The 14754-nt window shown below is 42.2% G+C and overlaps 1 protein-coding gene across 1 annotated transcript; it reads left to right on the forward strand.

Annotated features, from left to right (window-relative positions):
* Positions 1–4200: 4200 nt before the first annotated feature.
* Positions 4201–11777, forward strand: GPR65 (G protein-coupled receptor 65). Its single transcript, XM_045823121.1, has 2 exons — positions 4201–4276; positions 10151–11777. Exon 2 carries the CDS (start codon positions 10589–10591, stop codon positions 11573–11575), a length of 987 nt encoding a protein of 328 aa, XP_045679077.1. The 5' UTR covers positions 4201–4276; positions 10151–10588; the 3' UTR covers positions 11576–11777.
* Positions 11778–14754: the final 2977 nt, after the last annotated feature.

A 14754-nucleotide genomic window follows, 5' to 3' on the forward strand; every position in this document is an offset into this window, starting at 1 on the left:
ACCCAAAGTCTTTCCACCCTCCTCCCTTTTCAGAGGTTCTGTTCCCCCCCCCCTCCCCTCGCAGTCTCCTCTTACCCAGGCCCCCACTCCGTACACCCATCATTCTCAAACCTTGGAGCATCAGAGTCACCTGTCAGAACACACATGGCTGAGCTGCAGCCCCAGAGCGTCTGACTCCCGGGACCTGGGGTGAAACGGAGAACTGGAGTTCTCACGCTTTCCCGGGTGGCATCCACGCTGCCGCTCCAGGGGCCGCACTCGGAAAACTGGTGCACTGGGTCCCGAGGAGCTCTGCCACAATGCAGCGGCCAAGCAAGGTTCTACCTGAGAACTTCATAGGTTCCCCCTCCCAGGAATGTTGGCATCTTCAGAAAGGAAGCCTGAAAACAAAACTTTCCAGACCCAGAAGATAGACTGTCTAATAGTTACATTTTAGGCCCCTGACAAGGAATGAGAAAAAGGTCTTTGCTCAATAGCCCTATACGAAGTCTTCGCAAATGTCTGTTGAATTGCACACCTCGGGTCAAACACGTGATCTTATCCCTGGGGATTCCAGACTCAGGACACAACCACAGATGCAAGCGAGAGAATGTTATCTTTCTGTAACTCCGCTAAAATTCGGTTTCGATCTGCCATTCTGCCAAGGTGGTGGAAACTTAATCACATCAACTCAGAGTGCAACCTCTTTTTCCTCCGGGTCCCACCTGTATTAACGTTCTTCGGCTGTCATTACAAAATACCACAGACTTCGCGATTCAAACTACAGAAATTTATTTTCCCACAAATTCTGGAGGCTGGGAAGTTCAAGATCAAGGTGTCGGTAAATGTGCTTCCTTCCGAGGCCTTTCCCCTTGAGCATCAGATGGCCGCCTGTCTCTGTGTCCTCACGTGGTTTTCCGATGTGCTATGCATGTCCCCGTGCCTCTTTGTGTGTCCAAATCCCTTCTAATAAGGACACCAGTCATATTGGATTAGGGCCATGCTAACAGCTTCATTTTAACTCACCCCTTTGAATGCCCTAGCTTCAAATACACTTACATTATGGGGTACTGAGGGTTAGGATTTAAACATGAATTTTGGCAGAGGGGTAGGGGTACACCATTCAGCCCATAACACCACCTAAGATCCAAGGAGTTTGCATGTTGCCAAATCTGGGAGGCAGTCGCTCAAGCCTTTGGCTCCCAAGGCTGCTATCAGTGCTGGCCTCAGGTGCCCTGGTTCGGGTTTGCGGTGAGTCTCATGCAGGACTCACTCAGGGTGCCCCTCATCTGTAGTTGGAAGGCCGCTTCGATGACAGACGGGGCCACTAGAAGCACGCATTAAGTGAGATGAGGACTTCCATCACTTTTGTGCCCCTCAGGGGCCTTCCAGAAACCATTCTACCCCGTCTGGGCTGTGCTGGGCACAGGGAGCTTGGCAAGGCTGTCTCAGGCCACTCACACTCATGTTCTTTTTTTTTTTTAAGAGTTTGTTTATTTATTTTTAGAGAGGGAAGGGAGGGAGAAAGAGAGAGAGAGAGAAACATCAATGTGCGGTTGCTGGGGGCCGTGGCCTGCGACCCAGGAATGTGCCCTAACTGCGAATCGAATCTGCGATGCTTTGGTTTGCAGCCCGCGCTCAATCCACTGAGCTACACCAGCCAGGGCTGTGATTATCATACCCATGTTCTTGAGTCTTGCCACCCATCCAGACCTTACCCTGGACATGAGACACAGGTTCCCTCTCCTCCCCAGCCCATGCAGCCCATCTGGGTAACTGTCACCCCATGCCCACCTCAGGGCTTGCTGGGGAGGGGAGGCAGGCAATGAAGATGGAGGGTCCCCATCTCAGACCGCTGCGTCTGAGCTCTCATGACTGTTCGCTCTCTCATGACCCTAAGCCCCACCTCCTCCACGCAGAAAAGCACTTTCTTCTGTTCTTGGGGGTGGGAAGCTTCGCCTTATCTTAAGAGAGATTCTCTCAAGCATGTTGTCTGTGCCCCAGTCCTTTCCATTTTCCTGAGTTGCCTAAATTTTTTAAAACTCAAGACCTAGGAATGTCTTCCCCCCCTCTCCACCTCCTCCCACTTTGCTCCCAAGAATTCCTTCTAAGAAATAAATGCTGCTTTAACTTTTGAAACTGCACCAGGCCGACAAGGCAGCCTCGCCAAGGCCCTTTCGTCATCAGACTCGGTTCTCGTACTGTCAGCCCCATGGAGAAGTTGGAACTGGGCAGAACCACATTCCCTTCCCCTTTCCGCAGGGGTGGCCCAAGCGCCCTGCCACTGGCCAGTGTTGGGTGTCCATTCTGTGGGCTCAGAAGCCCAGATCGCTGGCACACCAGACATACAAGCCCCCTGAAGGTAGTGTTCTGAATAGTTGCTAATTGGCTTTTTCTTATGTTGACATTTCAAATATCACAAGAGACTCAACAGATCTCAGATTTCTAACTCTTCTTTTCATAACCCTGCAGTTGAAAATACAGTATTGCCCAATATCCCGGACTAAACAGAAAGCAAATGTAATAAAAATTATTAAATGTCTTACTGTGTACAATGGGCAATGTTTTGACATAAGTCAGCCACGGTTCTTCTCCTATTTCATCAAAAGTGAAAGTTTGTGTTTCTCTGTTTTTTTAACTACATCCTTTTTTTTGAAGAGCAAAACACATAGATATTTGATATAAAAAATACCCTTTCCTAAAAGCAAAAGTATAGTCTATTGAGGTAAAGCAGGAGACACTGAGAGTCATGAAATGCCTGTGTGCAGATGCAACAGATACACAGATGTGAATGCCTAGCAAAAATGAGAATTCGAGTGCATAAACTGAAACCACTACTTTTGTTTTTGTGAAGCCTTAAGGATTGTATTAACTTTTCACATTATACTTAAATTTTTCATTATTTCAGTAAAAATATAAGGTATTCTGAATTCTTACATTACTATATGCCCAACTGCTTGGCAAGTTCTCATACACTTTATACATTATAAGCTACTACTTTATTATTCTCTTTGAAAAACCTACAAGGGAAGCATAGAAAACCTTTACATTCCTGCTATATCCTGAACAACCTCAAGATTAAAAGTCACGGTTATATCACAGGACATCTTTCCTATCCCCGGGGAGACTTTTTAAAAGGTACCAACAACAACCTCTAATATTCTTTTGCAAAAATAGACTCAAACTGTCCTGATTACAGTTTTTTAATTTAAAGATTTCTATCTCAAATTAACTCTGCCTTTATGAAGTAATATCCTCCCCTTCATTTGCAATAAAAGTTTAAGGTAGCAAAGTTCAAAAGTGCTGTCTGACTTTGCTATGTCTGAACAGTTCTAGGGGCTAACCCCGCTTCATATTAAACCACTTACCGATCTGGCCGCAGCAGTCACCGGGCTCCAGGGCTACACGAGTGTTCGCTGTAACAATCCACGTCTTCCATACACACATTTTCAAGTTTCATAAAATTGTTGGTTTTTCCAAAACTGTTAGCTCAACTAGTTTTAGCATGGTTTCAGCAATCATTGTCTTCTATTTCAAGATTCAAAGGAGAAAATGTTTCTACAATATAATACTATACAGCTAATCCTTTAAAGAACCAAAGGCTATCAAGTCAGCTACCTTACCTTCCTTAGCTTCGCTGCCACTGCCGTTAAGCAATGAAGCATGCTCAGGATACACCCAGCCCCCACCCTTCCTCTGCTGTTTTTCCCCCCCCAAGGATGCTGACCACCCTGATTCCATCTACGACATCCTCTCCTATCTCACACATCCAATGACTCATCCTATGGTTTTGTACCTATCTTGGAGCATTTTTGCCACTGCATTATGGTTTTTATATCACATACCTTTCTCATACATTAGGTGATAAGCTCTTACGGGCTATACCCAGGTCTTAAATATCTCCCAGCACTGTGCCCTACGTGTATAATAGAGGTATTTGTTGACAGAACAAATGAATGAATGAGTCAATGAATAATTGAATTCTAACATAGTCTATTAAATAATTCCCAAATAATTTTGGCACACAATTATAATTAACGTGCAAATAGAAAAACAAGTTGTGAAATCATCCTACAGTAGATAATAGATAAAACGCATTTTAAGGTATTTAGGAAGCTTTTTTGGTTCAGCGTTAGCTAAGGGGCATCCTTCTTGTTAGGGTGCTCCTTCCTCATTGGTCTGCGCTGAAATATAAGTGCAATTTCCTGTCTGCTCCAGAGTGCGGGTTTCTCTTCTTGACGCGAGCAGATTTATCTGGCTCCTGGTTTCACAAAATCGTCGCACCCAAGAAACGTGGGTAAGTGTAAAATTTTAAAATGAGATGAGGTCTTTAAGGAAATAACATATTTTTTGTATGATTGTCAGTGGCGTTTGCAACAGTTTGTCTGGTTTAGGTGGCGTATGTGTAGCACTGCAGAGCACTGTAAGAGAGAACTGAGGGTGACACATGTCCCTCGGCTTTGAGCAGTGGTCACACGACGTCACAATCCGCGTTTACAGATAGTTAGGTAAACGATCCATACACACACAAAGAATCTGCTCTGTTTCCTCTTCAAGAAGCAGTGTGCGGGCAAACTGAAATAAGTGGGCAGAAAAACAGCTCAGTAGCCTGGGAAGGCCCTCGCTGTAGAACGGGTTCCACCGTTTCCTCATCAGCACAATGGTCTAGTGATGCTTTTTATACCGTCAGGAATAATGTAAAGCTTGGAAATAATATTTCCATTATTGATAAGTGTCGGGCACATAGTAGAGTCTTAATCAGAAGCTATTAAAGTAATAAACGAAGGCAAGTGTTTCCCATAACAATGAGGAGAAACATGTTATCTTTTAATCATTGTCATCAGTGATTTGGACTATTTTAGAAGAGCAGATATATTTAAGAACAGGTATATTTTAATATCCTGTGGATTATCTTCTTTTGGCCAAGGGTAACAATCCAAACAAAATCAAAAACTCTTCCACACTTCTCAGAGCTGGTTCTAAAAATAATTTTTCCCCAAGTTTGATTAATGAGCATACTATCTGAAAAATGTATGAGTGATAAGAATTATGTATTCCATTAAAATCTCAGATTCACACAAATTCATGTAACAACTATTATCTGCAGAGCTGGTATCGCGTGTGAAATGTTACCATCCAGAGTGCACTCGGAATGCCTCTGGCTTCTCTGTTAGACTCTGGGTAGATGGCCAGAGATGACCTCCTTTTAGCTCATCTACGGTAAAGGCTAACCGTGTGCTAGGTACTTTGCTTCATGTCTTAATGCCATTTAATTCTCAAAACTATTTGAAGTGGGTACTATCTTACCCTGTGAAAATTAAAACTTAGAGGAGTGAAGACACCACGGTCAGACACCCCGCCCCCGCAAGGACAGCTGAGAGCATTTCCAGCTCCCGAGCAGCGCCCCCACACACCCTCCGCAACCACTGCCTCTGTTGCCCACAGAGGAGACGCCCAGTATCTGCTTCATGAAACCATTCCGTCTGTGGTTGTTTCTGAGAGACAGGAAATGTTTTTACACAGAAAGAAATTTCTTCCTTTGATAATTGTATAAGTCCTCCTAAAATTATTCTTTCCATTTTATTCATCTTATCTTTTCTTTAGAGAGAAAAGATATTTATTGAGTCCCATGGATAAAGGAGGAAGGGGCATCCACAGGCTGTCACTCAGCTCTCTCGGTCCTTGCGCCGAGAAAGGACGTTCGCGTGGTCCAGGTGTTCTCCCAGACACAGGGGCCTAGTGGTGGACGGGACGCTGCGCACTCATCAGAGCTCCGTCCTCCACAGCTCATTCAGTCCTTCATGCATCATGGGCTGTTTTCTAGTGTCGTCTTCCTTCTTCCCTTACAGCCTTTCTTTAGTAAGGACTATGGGGATAAGTCTCCTCAATGGTAGTTTATCTGAACATGTCTTTATGTTTTGCTCTGCTTTGAAATTTAGTTCTGTTCACTGCACAAGCATAGGATGACACATTTTCTTAGCAATTTGGAAATAGTAATCTGCTGTCTTCTGATTCCTATTATTATTGCTGTTGAGAAGTACTTTGTCAGTCTGAATTTTATCCTTTGTAGTTAGTGCATCTTTTCTCTTCGGCTCTTTTTCTTAGTTTTTTTGTTGATCCGCAGCTTGATTACCGTGTGTTGAAGTGTGAATTTCCATCTTCGTTTGTTGGTTTCTCATGCTAGTTGGGGTTTGCTGGGCTTCATAAATCGGAGGATTCTATCTCCTTCATCAGTTCTAGACAGCTGTCAGCCACACTTCTTCTGTGTTATATGTCTATTAATTTTCTTTCTAGAGCTTTTGTGGATCTGGTGCTCTTCATTTTTTATTTTGCTGAACCTCCCACACAGTGGCTCCTCTCTCTCTCTCTCTCTCTCTCTCTCTCTCTCTCTCTCTCTCTCTCTCTCTCTCTCTCTCAATGAGTTTATACAATGAGTTCATATTTGGTGGAAGTCTATCTGTGAGAATTCTTTGAAGTCTGGGTTGGGGAGCTTTCCTCCGGGGAAGATTTGTATTTACTTCTTTCCGGTGCCTAAAATCTTTATTTTTGTGTGTAATAAAAATTTCTGGTGCATTCACTGTCATATTATTTAAATCATTTTTTTGTTTTTATGAATTATGTTTTATAGGTGAGGGAGAAAGTTAAATGATATCCTTTTTGAGGAAGGCATATGAGTCCCATCTGCAGATAAAACATATATTGACTGTGAAGATTTTTTATATCCCATCTCACATACTTTGATTTCACTTTTCAGCTTTTTTTAAAAGATTGTATTTCTTTTTAGAGAGAGGGGAAGGGAGGGAAAAAGAGAGGAAGAGAAACATCAATGTGTGGCTGCCTCTCACACGCCCCCCTACTGGGGACCTGGCCTCAACCCAGGCATGTGCCCTGACTGGGAATCGAACTGCTGACCCTTTGGTTCACAGGCTGGCTCTCAATCCACTGAGCCACACCAGCCAGGGCCTTTTCAGCTTTTTAATCACAATAACATACACACAGAAAAATGCACATATGCTAAATGAACAGCTTGTTAACTTTTACGAGCAGAACTAGTTTTGGAATAAAGACTCTTATCAAGAAACAGAACATCACAAATTCTCAGGCCCCAAAATGCCCTCTTCAACTCATTGCCCAGCCCCTCCCTAAGGAAACCACTGCCTGATTGCCTGATCTCTCCCTCCCTCTTCCTCTCTCTCTCTCATGATACCTCACCCGGTTGTCTGAAACAATGCGGTTCAGCTTTGTTGAGAAGGGAGAGAAATGCACCATGGTTCTTCTGGCTTATAATAGATACATGATTGATTGATAGATCTAGCAATAGGACTTAACATTTTTTTCATCAACATATTATGAGTTGCGCAAGATAATTTCAACTTTAAAACAATTCACAGAGGATTCCTAAACTAAACAATAGACTTCAAAATTCAGAACTGTTTTTTTGCAGTGTGCTAATAGGATATTGGCTAGTACAGGAAAAATAAAAGCTGATCTAGGTAAAAAATTGTTACATTATCCATTACAACTTGTTGAAAAGAAACACTTTTTTCCTTTCAAAGAAAACATGGTGATAGATATAGGGAAACATATTGTCTTCAGGTGTGAGGACGTGATAGGAGATGGTGATTCTTACAAGTTTATTTGAAGCCCATGTAGTCCTATGGAGAACATCAAAGTGATGTCATCTAGAAAACATGGGATTGTTTCATCTGTAATTTGCAGAGATTATTATTCATAAATCGTTTTCTTCAGTTAGAACTGTTATAGCTAGAGATCTTGTGCTAATCTATTCATGCTACATCTTAGATGTAAAATAGAAAATACTCTCTTCCTTCTCAACAAAGCCAGTCTGCATTGTTGCAAAAATACCTCAGACTTCTAAGGTATTTTTGTACAAAAGGCAAAAGACAAAATAATTCAGAGTTAAGACACTCTAGCATCACAATAAAGGACAGTGTCTCAGTTCTACCAATGACACCATTTAGGATTAACTGCTTAATATGGGGCTCAGTTCTTTATGTGTAATACAGCATTATGGTACATAACACAGAGTTCTAGTGAAACATAAATTCCAAGCACGCGTGCCATTTAATACAGTTCCCAGAACACCCAGCCCTCAGCAAATGCGCCACCACACTGACTGACTTCTGACAGCACAGGTCAGCTTTATCTGGTGTCTAATCAGACAGTGTGTGCTGCTTCGTGCCTGCCTTTTTCTATCACTCTGCACTACGTTTCTGAACTTCAGCCATGTTATTGCATGTGGCAATCATTTGCTCATTTTCACTTATGTATGGATTGCAATTGTGTTGATACACAGCAATGTACTTATCTATTGTACTGCTAATGAGTGCTCCATCTGAGGGATACTACAGAGAGCACTACTGGGAACGGCCTCATTCTGCCAGGCTTTTGGTAATCAGTCCAAATGCATGTATTTCTGTCGAGCACGCGCCTCGAAGAGGGGCTGCGGAACCGCGTGGTGTACACAAGTGCCGGTTTTCCAACCAGCAGTACACAAGTGCTCCAGGCTCTTCACATCCTCACCAATGCTAGGCATTTTCTGTCTTTTTCATTTTATTTCGTCTGCTGAGTGTGTCGTTGCAACTCATTGTGGTTTTAGTTTGTATTTCCCCGATGACTAATGAAGATCCAGTATTAATTTACTATTAACCTGAGATTTGAACAGTGTTAGATTCGAACCCTGCTCTGAAATGAGGACCAACCAGAGGCCGTGAATACGCAAGGAGTTTTTAAATAAGTTATAGCTCGTCATAGCACCAAAGCTGAGCTGGAGAAGTAGCCCAGCTGTCTGCAAATGTCTGTAAAGTTTGTTTACGTGAAAGCAGAGGCTCCTGGACCCCAGCATGCGTGGGACGGCCCAACACCACTTCCTACCTGCATGGGGCTGTGCTCCGTCCCCAGTTTTCCGGCACGCACAGGCTCTGGCCCCCACGGGTCCACACCAGCCCCCCGGAAATCCAGAGCTTAACCGCTCGCTTGCCTCCCTCATCTCAGCTGCCACTTCCTTTTTCCGTCACAATTTTTTTATTCCTCTCTGGAAGGTACACATGTTGCTTTAAAGGGCTGTTTTTCACATTCTATTCATATTTTTATGTGCGGTAAAACTAGATTTCAGTTCTCCATTTTGTTTTAAGAATGGCATATTTATAACATGTACTCTGGATATCAGTTACCCTATAACAAGAATCCTTCTGGTGACAGGTCTCTTCTGTGCTTGCGGTTCAATGACACTGGGAAGGCAGTCTTTTGATGGTACATAGGCCCCACAGCACACAGAAAGAAGGCAAATCTTTCTTCTCTTGCCTAGTGACTCTACAAAGCTTCCTGTGAACGTCCCCATCAGATAAGTCGTCTGAAGCACCAGTGGGCCTGGCTAGCCAAGGAAGACAGAGAAAGTGTTTCTCTGCCCCAGTGTGGAGGAAAGGACAGCTTCCCTATTCCTACACGAACCTGTAACTTCAAACTTTTGTTTAAAAAAAAATGAACTGACCTAATAAACAACCAGGCTTAAAGGAGGAAACTGATGTTCACAAGATTTTAACCAGAAATGAGAACATTCTGCCCCCTATTTCACAGGAAATCTAAAAGAAAAGATTAGTTAACCCACAAAGAAAGCAAAGGAAAAATGAGAAGTGGTAATGTTATCTAATTCTGTATGAAGGTTCAGTAAGCTGTGATAGTTCAAAACACTTTATCAAATTTCTTGTGGATATATTTTCTTGGCTAGTAAGCTGGTTTTGAAAGTGACTTATTCCTAGGATGCATTAAAAATGTGAAATCATACAACCATATAGCTTATCACGTACTGGAAAGCATTTACTGATTATAAACATATCAGTGAATTTGTCATCTTTTTTAGCTCTTAAAATGACTTTTCAATTTTAGTCTTGTGTTCTTAGATCACGTCCGGTGAGAAATATAATTCCCTCTAATCTGGCATTCCTTGAATACTTTTTATTTGAAGCAGGTGAAATATCCCAGGTTGACTTCACCTAATGAAGTCAATGAGGTTATCTTTCTTTCATAAACACCTCTATTGTAATTTAATGCAATTTTGATATCTCTAACAAGCAAAATAAAAGAAGATTGTTTCAAAACCCTGATGTATCTGGTAAACCTCTAATCTATTCTAGTTCATCTTTTATTACAGAAACGAGGCATTCTAAAAAGAGATATCAATCTCTGTGAAGACTAAAGGCGTATTTGTGTTTGCCCTGGTCTCCCGAGTTTCACGACGGAAAACAAACTGGGGACACCACTCTCTGAAAGACTGACCCTTGACACTTCTCCATCAGCATTCCGTGATGATGGACACGGGGACGTCTGCTGGTCAAAATTGACAGGCCACTCTGGCCAGCCACCAGGTGCCTGGGTTCTGACTTTGCACCATTGACATCTGTGTGAAAGCGACCCACAGCCATTTTTTTAAAGCATTGATGCACTAATCAGAACCTTTGGAAGCAAAGAAAAATTGAAGAAGTCTTGGGAAGAGAGAATTAGATGTTGAAAACCATCTAAACGGGGCAAGACTTACTTTGCTGTTTAGCTGCTAAGACCTAATGTAATTGCCACGTTAAAAAGGAAAAAAATGAACAGCACGTGTATTGATGAACAGCACGACCTGGATCACTATTTGTTTCCAATAGTTTACATCTTCGTGGTCATAGTCAGCATTCCAGCCAATGTTGGATCGCTCTGTGTGTCTTTTCTGCAAGCAAAGAAAGAAAATGAGTTAGGAATTTATCTCCTCAGTTTATCACTGTCAGATCTGCTGTATGCGCTCACCCTCCCCCTATGGATTAACTATACTTGGAATAATGACAACTGGACGTACTCTGCTGGCTTGTGCAAGGCGTGTGCTTTCTTCATGTACATGAACTTCTACAGCAGCACGGCCTTCCTCACCTGCATCGCTGTTGATCGGTTCTTGGCAGTCGTCTACCCTTTGAAGTTTTTTTTCCTAAGAACAAGAAGATTTGCGTTCATGGTCAGCCTGTCCATCTGGGTAGTGGAAACCATCTTCAACGCTGTCATTTTGTGGGAAGATGAGATATCTACAGAATACTGTGATGCCAAGAAGTCTAATTTTACTCTATGCTATGACAAATACCCTTTGGAGGAGTGGCAAATCAGGTTCAACTTGTTTAGGACATCTACAGGCTATGCAATACCTTTGGTCATTATGATGATTTGCAACCAGAAAGTCTACCAAGCGGTGCAGCATAATCAAGCCACGGAAAACAGGGAGAAGAGAAGAATCGTAAAACTGCTTCTTAGTATCACGTTGACTTTCGTTCTGTGTTTCACTCCCTTTCACGTGATGTTGCTGCTTCGCAGCATTTTAGAGCCTAGGTCTACCCCCGAGTCGGGGAAGCAGACTTATAAAATATACAGAATCACGGTTGCATTGACAAGTTTGAACTGTGTTGCTGATCCAATCCTGTACTGTTTTGTAACTGAAACGGGAAGATCCGATATGTGGAATATATTAAAGTTCTGTACTGGGAAGGTTAATCAGTCACAAAGCCTTTCTATGTCTACAAAAGATACTATTGAGCTAAACATCCTGGAATAGAACCGAGGAATTTATTTTCAGGTACACAATATTGTATCAAGATTACATTTTGAAAAGGAAACCTAGCTGGGGATGGAACTAAGTTTTCCACCCCAGGCTAGGTTGTGTGAATATTTTAATATCCTCTCCAGTGGAAATATTTTCAAAGTGCACTGTATACCTCCCTGACTTTTATTAAATGAATATTAAATAAAATGTAATATTTTCCTAATGACTTGGGTCATTATTATGGATGAGAATTGTTTTTGTATCTGCGCTCTAACCCCTGAGAGGTTAGTAAGACATACAGGACTGTGTGTCTTTCATTGAGTGAACTTGATGTCTGGTTTTTATGATTTTTCTTACTCTTTCTATAGATTTCAGGCTGTCAACAGGCTACGACTTCTCCCAACTGTATGTACTCGTCTCCAAGAACCCCCTACTACAAAATACTGCTTCTAATCTTCTCATGCCTTACTAAATACTTGTTGAGCCCGTTCTATGTACTGTTTTGTGTTTAGTACCGGGGTTGAAAAGAAAATGGTCCCATGAAGCCTTGTGAAGCTCACTCCAGTTCAGACGCCTCGTCACTTGTAATTAAAGGGGCAGGAAATGGACCCAGAGCGACAGTGGGAGGGCTGTGCCCGCGAGGTAAAGTACGTCGTGGGTGGTGTGGGAACTCCGTCAGCTGCTCAAAGACCTTCTCCACCTTCTTTCAAATCATTCTTTTGTTTTATTTTGACTATTTGAATATTCCCAGTCGGGTACATGATAGTTGAAATTAACAGAAGTTTAACGTTAAAACAAAAAATTATAGACAAGACATTTATTATATTAAGTGATACATTCAGAGACTTCCTTTGGGACTCAGAATATTCAGAGAATCTCGATATAGTATACTTTCAAATTCCCATTGGAGAAATCACTCTGCCTAGTTTTAAGTAGGTGTTAGGTAAACCCTTTCCCTAGCCAGCATATTTTTTATCCTACTCTTTCCCTTTTCTCCTTCCTTCTTTTTTCTATCTGTTTCTTCAACTCTCCCTGACCCCCTGCCCAAAAAATGATCAGACAGCAAAGGTTTGGATTACATTCGCTACCCTCACATTGGAAAACAAAAAGCCAGATGATAAGACAGATTCATCTCCTTTCAATAAGGAATTTCTAGACACACGCTGAAAAATCGGTGAGCGCACAAACCGAGCACATTTGCCAGGGAAGTTTTCCGTGACGACGTGGACGGGAGAGAGCACTTGCTCAGAGGCCGTAGGTGCACGCCGTGTGCTTTGCATTTTTCTGGTTATAAAGCTTTTACAGAATTAATAAATTGTGTCTGGGAACTCGGAGAAACACCTGTGCTGAAAAACTGAAGATAATCTGTTAAAATCAAAAGTAACTGAAATGGTGCAGGCCATTTGATTCATTATTGATAAGTGATTGCCAGCCTGTGAGTAGAATACTTGTGCAAGTCTGGTGTCTTGTCCAAGATCACAAAACTCCCCAAGATTCCCGACTTCCCTCCACAGTTGCTCTGCCCCTTTTGTTGATTTATTTGCTTTTTAAAATATTTCTACTATTTCTTTTTTTAGGCATACTAAAGACAAATGCATGAAGAGCTGTTCAGGGTAGTCATTGAATTTTGGTCAGGAAGAGGGGGAAGAAAGGGTTGTTTCATTAATTAACACCTCTTGGAATATGATTAATCACTGGACAGTAATTGAACTGTTCCAGAGACCTGATTATGATTCATCTCAGTTGGGTAGATGAAGACATAGCAAATACACCTATGTTGCACCTTTAATAAGACTGCTCTACCTAATGATTCACAGCAAAGCCATCGTTATGGGGTGTTGGGAGATAAGGTCCAAAATAAACCAGGCTGGCAAAACCGTGGAGCAGCCTACACTTCCTGTCAGAGCAGGCCCAGTCACAGAGAATCCACGCTGGGAGGACGCTCAGGTGATGTAGGGAACAGCCTCCACACGTGACTCAAAATTATATACACTCCTGACGCTGAAAGTTAATCCTTTAGTCTTGAAAGGCTATTTAGGCTCCTGATTAAAGTTCTCCACTAAACCGAAAATACCCCAGGAAGGAATAAGACCTTGTAGCTTTCATTATCTGGGACTTTGTCATCAGAAGACGTAGATTGGAGCACTACCGATCCACTTACATACAAGATGTTTGACCTTAAAATTTTTTGTGCTCTCCCCAAGGCTGTTTCTATAAACTGCAGAGACAAATTTTAATAAGGAGAAGTGAAAACACTTTGTAGATTTTGATGAGATTTCTTAATGTTCACCGTTATTATTCTCCTCGCTATCAGGAATAGGGCACAGCTACCCAAGAGATCAAAAAGTCCCTGGAGGAACAGCGCGGGTGGGAGTGTAGCAGTGTGGGCTGGTGGGAGCGGCTCTAGCACGCACTGCCGTGGTTACTTCCTCCAGGTGGTTAAATGCATCCACGAAGGTACCTTAAGGGCCTTTCTTGTTCCTGGTTCTGTGGGACATCTTCAATATGCCTGCTCCTAGGAGTTCACAGTTCTAAGGAGACACACTCAGGATATTAGCATAAACACAGAGATAAATATCCACTTTTAATTTGTTTAAACTTTTGAGTTTTGATTTTCTTATTAAGAATGTTATTCTTTAACTTAATGAGCTCAATTAGACCTCTGGATGGGCCAGTGAAGGCACTGAGGGTAGGTATCTAAAACCTCCATTTCTGCTGTCTCATCTGGGGATGCTTTGTCAGTGAGGAGGAACTTGACATACATCCAAAACAACCTCATAGTTCTATTCTTTAATGTCCTGATCAAATAAACAATTATTCACCAGTTGCATCTGTTGACCTTGTGAACTTGATTTATTTATTTTTAAACAGATGTACCAATTTTAAAATGGGATTTGGGATACATAGCATATAGGCATGTCTTGTTATAACACTTATCTTGCCCTGGGCTTTTTTTTTTTGCCAGTCATCTCCATCATCATTCTGTCATTTATGCAGAGGGCCCCTGACATTTTCTGGCTAAACCCATCCACAGGTTGCTATGGCAACACAATAGCTACTGAAACACCCTGTCCCGGGAAAGCCTTTGTGATAATAGATTTCTTTGTCTAGGTCCGGCTGTTCCTCCAACAGACACACCCACGCACAAATACATATTCATGGACACGCAAACAACCTGCCCCTTCTCACAA

Source organism: Phyllostomus hastatus, unplaced genomic scaffold (assembly GCF_019186645.2).
Source record: "Phyllostomus hastatus isolate PE091 unplaced genomic scaffold, TTU_PhHast_1.1 phas_scaffold_501, whole genome shotgun sequence".
NCBI lineage: Eukaryota > Metazoa > Chordata > Mammalia > Chiroptera > Phyllostomidae > Phyllostomus > Phyllostomus hastatus.

Bases quoted from the DNA above. Each gene is read 5' to 3' on its own strand.
- GPR65 (XM_045823121.1), top strand. From the start codon at position 10,589: ATGAACAGCACGTGTATTGATGAACAGCACGACCTGGATCACTATTTG.